General features: G+C 46.9%; 1 protein-coding gene across 1 annotated transcript; it reads right to left on the reverse strand.

The window, feature by feature from the left end:
* Positions 1–2,005: 2,005 nt before the first annotated feature.
* BAMBI (BMP and activin membrane bound inhibitor) lies at positions 2,006–6,871 on the reverse strand. Its single transcript, XM_071734933.1, has 3 exons — positions 6,535–6,871; positions 3,259–3,549; positions 2,006–2,802 (listed from the first exon to the last, which is right to left on the reverse strand). The coding sequence occupies exons 1-3, from the start codon at positions 6,608–6,610 to the stop codon at positions 2,384–2,386; spliced, it is 786 nt and encodes a 261-aa protein (XP_071591034.1). The 5' UTR covers positions 6,611–6,871; the 3' UTR covers positions 2,006–2,383.
* Between the last annotated feature and the right edge of the window lie 2,465 nt (positions 6,872–9,336).

Below are 9,336 nucleotides of genomic sequence, written 5' to 3' on the forward strand. Positions count from 1 at the left end.
GTTCCACGTGGGTACAGTCCTGAGCGACACCGTGGCCCAACTCCCAGGACTGCAGGGGAAGTCGAACAATCTCTTTTCTTCTTCAAAGCATCTCCACAGCAAGGGGCCAATTAGAGCATCCCGGTCCTACTGGACTTTCAATGGGAAGCATAAATAGGCCCTTATGTATTCAGATCAGCAGCAAATGAGTGGTGAAGGTCAAATTTGAAAGCTTAAATGACTATACAAGATGCTCCCCTCAGATTTCTGCAGAAAGCACTTGAAAGGTTTAGCCATCAGATCTTTTAACTTCTCTAGTCATCCTAACTACTGGTGCAGTGATGTCTGACAGACAGTATTTCAGATTCGTCTCTTTCAGCACCAAGCTTCCAGCCATTCCCAAAAATAATACACTTGGCAGAGCAGACAACTGTCCTAGACTTTCAGATCAGTGCAGAGGAAGGGCAGAGCTCTTATAGGAAAGCAACACTTTGAAAGGTCAGCCAGACGACCACAAGTCAGATTCCAAAAGCAGCTGCAGCCACGTAATTTCTTAAACTTTAGCAACAGAAAAAGGTGGGGGGAAAAAAAAAAAAAAAAAAAAAAAAAAAAAGGAAAGAACAGAGTTTGCAGCATTAAAAGCAACTTGTCAGGCACTTTTTAGGAAGAGTCAGCAGCTTGAGGTATAGGGGAAACTAACTTTTCTATACTACTCTCACATATTGCAAACATGGGCACAGAGGGACCTCAGCATTCCCAGGGCTCTCACTGCACTCAGCTGGTATCAAGTGCTTAACTGTATGGGCAAGTTTGCAATATCAAAATCACTGTTTGCACAGGCAAGTGACCAATTTATCTCCAACAAGCCTACCACATAATTTTAAGTGTACTTTCAGGAACACTGACTTGAGGCTTAGGGGGACAGGTTTCCCTTGCATACATCCCTTTGCATTTCAGGCCATAGATCCCAAAGCAATCTATCACACTAAGCACTACACAAGATCAGAGCATTGCTGCAAGGTTGCTGTAACCCTGTTTGTGCCATCACCCTTCCACTGGTGGCAACAGCAGGGGCTCAACCTTAGAGCCACAAGCATTTCTGAAGCTTATTTATTTTAAAGCACAGATTAATAGTATCTCCTGCAGCAGCATTTTAGACTTTTCACCACAATATGGCATTAAGCAAGCCTATTTAATTACTGAAACAAAGTCTAACAAAACAATAAATAGAGTGAGCTCCCTTTGACCCTCAGAGTTTGGTTTTAGAAGTTAGGCATTGAATAAATGAAATGATCAAGTGAAGCTAACCAGCTGAAGGAGTGAAAAACAACAGAGTGCACAAAGACAGGCAGGGAAGAAAATCCACCTATGCAACAACAGCACAAAGGAGAAGCCAGAGATTAGAGACCGGACTGTTGATTCTCCAGTCTCCCACAAAAGTAGCAGTATGTGATACTGAGGTACACAATACAGAGCAAGGCAGATGTTTTCCACTGTGCCCAGAGGGGTTATCTGCAGGAACAAAACACAACACAACAAAAAAATAAAAAAAAAACCCTATGCACACCAGAATAGGCCTTGTGGCTTCAGGGTTTCCCCCTCCTAAGCCCAGAAAAGTTGAGGTTGAAGTGTAAAAGGTACAAAAGGAAAACAAGATCACAGAAAACAAGAATTGAGACAAGTTAGGAAGACCATCTAGAAAGAATTGGGAGCTACTTTCCAACATGTTTCGCACAAATAGAGGAAGCACTTCATCAACAGAAAGGAAGAAATAGTTACTGCACAAAGCTGTACACTCAAGTTGTGAGCAAATTGCAATAGCCAAGAACTGAGGATGTGATTTTGCTGCTATTTCAAGTATTAAACAATAAAACAGACACCTTTTTGGAACAACCACCCCATTCCCCTCATAGTACGAAAAGAGACTTGTTTTTATGAACAACATTACCATACATATCTCCCTGATTCTGTTCACCTCCCCATCCCCTCAAAAAAAAGTCTTTCAAAACAAGAAGTCACAAGCAAGTTTCAGACAAAATATATATATTTTAAAAAATCTTTACAACAAGTCAGGAAACAGGAGCTTGCATACAGTTTATTAGAATAATTCAGCTCTCAGCTCCCTACAGTTCAGATAACCCTGGTGACAGTGTTTACAACTTCTAATTTTTGCTTTCATAACTTTAAAGCAAACAATACATTTGAGTGTATTTTACTCTGTGCAAATAAGACAACTTTTGGAATCCTTCAGAAGAAATATCCAAGATTCTGTTTGCAGAGGTCCTTTGTTTCTCAAAGATGATTTATAAGTTTTTGTTTTAAGATAAAGTGCTCCTGTCCAGCAGAACCCAAAGGCCTTCAAGAGTTCAGAGAGTAAGTTTAGCTCAGATTAAAAAATAATTGGTCATACAAATTCCAGCTTCCCATGTCCGCTGTACATTCCCCAGTGGACTAGTGAAAGAATTTTATCATTGCTGAGGTCTGAATGTCTCATTTTATCACAGGTCATGCAGCAGTTCTCGTGACCAGTCACAGGCACCATGCATTCCAAGTCCAATTTTGCCACCTGCCCTTTCTTCGAATGATGTCCATGAAAACTGTAGTGCAAACGGGAGAGCATTTGCTGGCGTTGATCTTGCAGTCTCTTATTTTCACTCCTGAGCATCCGCAAAGCCAGCATGATAAGAAGCACCAAGATTAGCCCACCAGCTATAGGAACAGCAATTACAGCTGCCCTGAACCATAGCTCTTTTGAAGAGGTCAATTCCTGCACCTTGGTGATGAGATTTCTGCTGCTGTCATGTTGATATCTGCTCCCTTGTCCTGCAAAGGGGAAAGATGAAGTTTATTTCAGTATCAAGAATTAATTCACATATAAATAAGTCCCTTAAAAGCCACGCTGACAAGTTTACAGAGCCACAGCTAAACATTGCAGTATCTACAGAAATTATTCTATAATAGAGTGAAAGATGAGTTTCTAAGGCTCTTTATGACAGTGAAGTCCTTAGAGCCTGCCATCTGATTCAACTGGGAATCCTACTGCCACTGCTTCTTAGAAGTAACATCAAGTTGGCAAAGCAAACTTCTAACATTAATGCTGAGAAAAATCACCTCATCCTCAGCTGAGGTGCTCCCTCCATGCATCCACCCACTTTTTTTCTCTGGTGCCTCTATTTAGACAATTAAACTAATAGTCTGATTTAGACTATAAAAAAAAGTCTCAGCTGTCACCAGCTTCATGACCAGAAGAGAGATTTCATTGAAGCTTCCTTGCCCTACCTGAAGTCTCGCCCCTGGAAGGAGACAAAACGTCATGTAGACCTCTGTAATTGCACATATCTTCATGACAGCATTCCATTGTGGACACGGTAGTGGTGCCAGAGTGGTTTTGTGCTTGTTTGGCTTGGCAGATATCAGCTGTGCTTGCAATAGAGTCCAAGCAGCCATGAGTAAGTGGGGAATGTGTGTTCTGAGGATCCAGCAGTCTGGAGAAGCAGGCGCTAAGCTCAGATTTGCACATATAGCCAGTTGCAACACAGTGTGCAGCATCACAGTAGCATCTGATTTCACCTAAAAAACAAATTGTGCAATAAAGGTAAGAATTCAGCCCTTTAGGGACACCTTACTAGACGCTGTTATTAGCAAGAAGCACTGCACAACCTAACTCAGTGCCAGTGTGGAGGCAATCCTCCACACTGTCAGTCCATAAGAGCCGAGGTTCCTTCCTTTCCACCACTGTACAGCACCTACCTCCCTGTAACCTTGATCCCTGCAAAAGCCTCGGGGCACCTGTTTTAATTACTAGTACCACAGTCCTTTGAATTAAAGCAAGAACATTTCCCTAAAGCAGAGACTGGGGGAGGGCCAGGGGAGGTCATAGTGGCTTTTTTTTTTTTTCAAAAGTAAATAACTACAAGACCATTTTATAGCCACTTCCACTCACTGTCAGCATTTGCATTAAAGCACATTTAAAATGAAATCCCAGTTTTTAAAGCAATATAAACCTTCAGTCCTATAAGGAAGTCACTTCTATATTTTAAACCATTACTGCAGCAACAGCACTGTATTTTTAAAAAGGTAATGCTTTTTTAACTGGGTAGAAGCACACGACAAAAATACTAGGTTTACATAATTGTGTGACTGAAAAAAAAAAAAAAAAAAAAAAAAAAATTCAGAACCGCTTAATTCTTTATTGCCTCTCAAAACTGTGCCAAAATTTAAAAGGTTGAACTAACACCTTATAAAGCTATTAGCTAGATCCATTACCATCTAAGTCTCCCAGTCAGGAAGGTTTTTACTGTGTGAAACCACGCAACTATTTAATTTCTCCAGAAAGAGAAATTCTTTAGGTAGCCATTCATGCAAAAAGGCTTTTTATCAATATTATATAACAGCAACAGTGCAGTTCATAATTAATCTGAGTTCATGTCTCTCAGCTCAAATGTAAAGTTATTAAATAGGGTGAAACTGCAGGGCTAAAAGCTCCCCCTTGTCCCTCCCCAGTTCTGCATGCAATCCAACATGCGGTCAAAAGGGGAAACACTTAGACTGAAAATCCTCTACTGGCTCTATGAGAAATCTCTCAGGAAACCTCAAAAATTTCTGAAGGAAGCGATAAAAAAGTTCCCTTCATAAAACTCTTCATTTTGTGCTCTCCAAACTGCTCTGGTACGAATTATACGCATCCTGTGCTGTAGCAACTTACTCTTTCTAGGCAAGTTGCAACTCAAACATAATTTGAAGTGCCATTGATTCAAGGCACAGAAATCGGATTTTTGGAACCATCCTTAGAAAAGTGGGATTAAAACTACTTCTAATGTGCCAAGTGTAGGTGTCATCAAAGTGGCACCAAGGTTTTCAAAGTCAGACGCCTGACTGAATTGTCAGAGGTCTCCCCTACAAGTCTGTACTCCAGAAATCATTCTAGAGGATTCCTAGATGCCACCCCTTCTTAGGATGCTTCCTTCCATCCCATACTTAAAAGTATTCTAAAAGATGTTATAAATAATCCTGAGTAAGCTTCCCCTCTTCAGTCTACCTTAACACCTCCCTGAAAATGCCACTGCAGGCTCCAGACCTTGAAGTTCCCACTGCTCTTTTAAGAGCTCTGCTTAATAGAAGCCAAATGATGGAGTGTCTCACTGTCTCCAGTCCAATTCCCTCGGGCTTCCAGACCAAGTAACCTAATTTATTGTGAATTCACACACACTGTCATCCAGCATGCTATGGAAAAAAGGCTCAATCATTTTCTAAGCATTTTATGTGAGGTCTTCCCCTAGACTCTCTGAATAAAGTAATTTTCATAATTTTCTCACTACACGAGTTAAAAATAAGATGCAAACGAGGAACAGCAGCAGAGCTGACAGTCCTTTCGTGAGTCTCTGCACAGCACGGAGGAAAGTAAAACAATACACACACTTCCATTTTAATTGTTTCTACTATCCTACTTTTGAAAAGAAGCTGCATTTTATTGACCTAAGAATCTTATTAAAAAATCTGACAGGCTAGTCATCAGGTTAATTCAACCACTTATTAATTGAAGCCACGTTTTTGGTGAAACAGAATGGACTTTGTATTACTGTATTAAAACTGTATTTCTGTCAATTCATAAAGTTTCTTCCTGTGCTATGCAAAAGGCCAGAAAGGGTATTTAGTATTTTGAAACACTGAACAATGCCCTTCTGTTCCCTCCTCTTTCTTGTTACTGTATGTAGCTATTAAAGAAAAATGTCTGCTTTTAGTCAAGATGGCTACAGGAGAGACTGCAGGCTTCTCTTAAAGCTTTTGAAGTCAACAGCAGCCAGAAGTCTGTGATCCCCTAATTATATCATTATCAGGCACATAGTTTCAGTATCTGCGACTTCACATCACTCAGTCACTCCCTGTTCTGCCGGCTTTGATGGGGCCAGCAGGCTCCCCCCTGCACGCTGCAAGGGCTGTTATTTAGGGTTAATTACAGCCTTCCTTCCAAAATAAATAAATACCGTCGCACATCATCACCGCGCTAACTTATCCTTTAACCTCCTCCCCGGAGCACGGCGATTAGGGCCAGCCAGAGGGTCGCCTCTACCCCGGGAGGGCGGCCACCCCCCAGCCCCGATGGGGCGGCTGACAGGACAGGACAGGGCAGGGCAGGAAAGAGCCACCCCTCGGCACCCCAAGTTCGGGTCGCCGCTCCCGCTTTGACAACCGCGGACCCCGCGCTCGGGCTGACCGACACCGGCGGCCAGGTGGGAGGGACGGGACCGGACGGGTCAGGACGGGAGAGCGCAGCCCCGGCTGCTCCCCGCCAAACAAAGGGGTTGCGGCGAGGGGTGCTCGAGACAGCGACGGCCCCGCCGCGACTCCCGCCGGCCTCTCCTGTGAGACGGCCGCGGCACCGGCCCCGCCGCGGTGACACCGGCGCTGTCTGAACGGCTGCCCCCACCCCCCGAGCCCTGCCTCCCTCCGGCACCAGCCCCCCTCAGGCGTCCCGCTTCCTCAGGCGCCGGGACCCCGCGGATCCGGAGCGCCGGAGCGCCCTTAGGCTTCCCCGGTCCCCTGCCGCAGCCTCACCTTTGGTGAGCAGGACGGCCATGGCGCACAGTTCCAGTTGCAGCCAGATGAAGATGTAGCTGGAATGGCGATCCATTTACCCACCCGACCGACCCGCGCCGCGGCGCCGCTCGCCACAGCCCGCAGCGCAGGCACAGCCGAGCCGCCGCCCGCCCCGACGAAACACCCAGGAGCCGCTCGCCCGCGGGCAGGGCCGTTGCGCGGCCACCTCTGCGGCGGGCAGGCGGAGCGGCAGCAGCCCTCTGCCTTCCCTTTCCTTCCTCCCTTTTTCCCTCCTCCGCCGCGGCGGCAGGCTCGGCAGACGTGAGGCGTCGGTCGCTGCCTCGCTCCCTGTCACGGCGGCGGCGCCTCCCGCCCGGTAAATACGTCCGGCGCCGGCCCGCGCGCCCCTCCCCCTGCCTCGCCCCGCCCATTGGCTGCACGGCTCGGAGCGCGCGGCGGGAGGGGCCCCTCCGCCCCCGCCCCGCCCCCCGGCGCGAGGTGCGCTCCCGCCCGCGGCGCCCCCGGGCGGCGGCGGCGGCGGCTCCGGGCGTTCCGGCGGGGCGGGCAATTAACCCCGCTTAATTCAATGATGGGCACTAAGTGCGCGGCCCCGGCCCCGGGCTGCCCCGGGGCTCTGCCGAGATAGCGATCGCTGGCGACACGGAGCGCCCTCAGTCGCGGCAGGAGTTTCGGGTGCTCGCCGGGGGCAGCGGGGGGGTGAGGAGGAAGGACGGCCGGCATCCCTCGGAGCACCCCCCGTACGGAGGCAGCGAGGCCGCGTTCCTTCCATAAGCAAATGCGGTGGCTCGGGCTGCCAGCTCGGCGGAGCCGTGCGTGATGAATAACCAGCAACCCCTTGCTTCCTGATGAAAGGCAGAGCCAAAATGAGAGGGGGCTGAAGCCTCCCCGCCTGCGCTCGCTCCCGGCGCTGCCACCGGTCCCGCAGCGCCTCTGCCGCCAGCCCTTCCCCGGCGCCTCCGCTCCGGGCACTCCAGGCTACACCAGGATGCGAAAGTGTTGCAACACTCGGGGTGCCACAAGTTTCACTGCTGCCGGGTGGGGTTGAGATTTTTTTTTTTTTTTTTCAAGGTTACAAAAAACCAATGTTTGGGCTCGATGAGGTACGGACGTAACAGCGAGCCGGCTGCAGCCAGGCTGCGGACACCGTCCCCCGTCCTTCCGTCCGTCCATCCATCCATCCATCCATCCATCCATCCATCCATCCATCCCTCCATCCCATCACGCCCACACCACCCTCCTGCCCGGGATGCACCAAGCGGCTCTGCGCCTCCTGCTCAGCCCCACGGGTCTTTCACGCTGCTGGTCTGTCCAGGCAGCAACAGGAGGCCCGTGCGGCTGAGCTGTTAGCACATGAAACCCCTGGTAACTTTGTTTCCAGCGTTTCCTTTTGAAAAACTTGTGCTGGGAATGGAAACACGAGGTGATGTTCCACCACTGGGCTCTGACAGCTCCTGCTGGTTGGAGAGTTTTTCTTCACACGTTGGTCCTGAAAACAATGTGCCCCATAGTTAAAATTTCTTTGCTAAGTTAGTTTTCTCCTTTCTTTTCCTATTATAAGCCTTGATTTCTACAGCATTTGCACGCTGTTTTCTATTTATGGGCAAAATGTTTTAAATCTTTGGTTCTGCAGCTAGTATTAAAGCTGCCAGATGATGATAAGAACTGAATAGCAAAAATTATTTCAGATTTTTAATTTGAAATGTTCTGTGAAAATTTAACGTCGTTTTCAGTTCAGGACACAATACCTTGTGACAGAGACATTCCTCCCCTGAAAGAGAAAGTAGGAAATATGAAATCAGAGATAAAGATAACCCCAGTTTACTTTGGCAGAGAGGAACAGCCTGGATCTCAAACTAATTAGTGCTGATGCCATCACACATCATAATGGTTTTACTTCAAGTCTGGTTATTTGCATATGTATAAGATAGATACACGTGTGCTGCACCACAGTCTTTACACTTATGTTATACATATTTGCACTCCACCACAAAGTAATTTTCTAATTCTTGTTTCTGTTTAGAAATTACAAAAACAGGGAGATCAGCCAAGCCGTATCTCCCACTCTGGCACCAGCTATCAGACATTCATTTGCAAACATAGGAAAGTATCGTTCATTATAACTCAGAATCATTACAGCAACATACGCAATTCTATTTCTTCTATTCCTGCCACTGGTGACAAGCTCATTTAGCAGATCTCATTTGTTACATGCGATACCGACAGACTGGAAATGGCTTTTACTCGCAGAGCCACATTACTGCACTAAGTAACATGAGAGACTCCTTGAATATTATAAACATCCTGGCTGAGGGAGCAGGAACAGACTAACCAGGAGGCAATGTGCTTGAGATCAGTTTTGAGCAGCAAATTTCATTGACAGCTGTCAAGATTGAAATGTGAGCTACAATTTACTGTAAAAATTGCTGATTCTGCATGCTACAAGCATGCTTGAAATGCCCCAAGTGATGGAGGGGCTGCTGAGTGTCATACCCCAGCTTTGGTTCCCCACAAAGTAACGAATTTGAAGACCCTTTTGGGAACTTGTGGATCAAGCTAGGGTGTCAGGAGGGTTTGACTGACTTACTGCAGCTCCTCTCTTGCTGGTACTCTGCTCAGGGAGCTGCAGAAGGACTGCGTGGGGTCCTCTGACAGACCATAACATAAACAAAATAATTCAGCTTCTGCAGCTCTAATTTGCTTTTGTTTTAGAGGCAAGAGCAAACAGGGCCAGATTGGCCTGTAAAAAAGGGACAGGAGACAGACCCAGCACAAAGCAATAATAACAACATGTTCTGCAAC

This window comes from Heliangelus exortis, chromosome 2 (genome assembly GCF_036169615.1).
Source record: "Heliangelus exortis chromosome 2, bHelExo1.hap1, whole genome shotgun sequence".
Lineage (NCBI taxonomy): Eukaryota > Metazoa > Chordata > Aves > Apodiformes > Trochilidae > Heliangelus > Heliangelus exortis.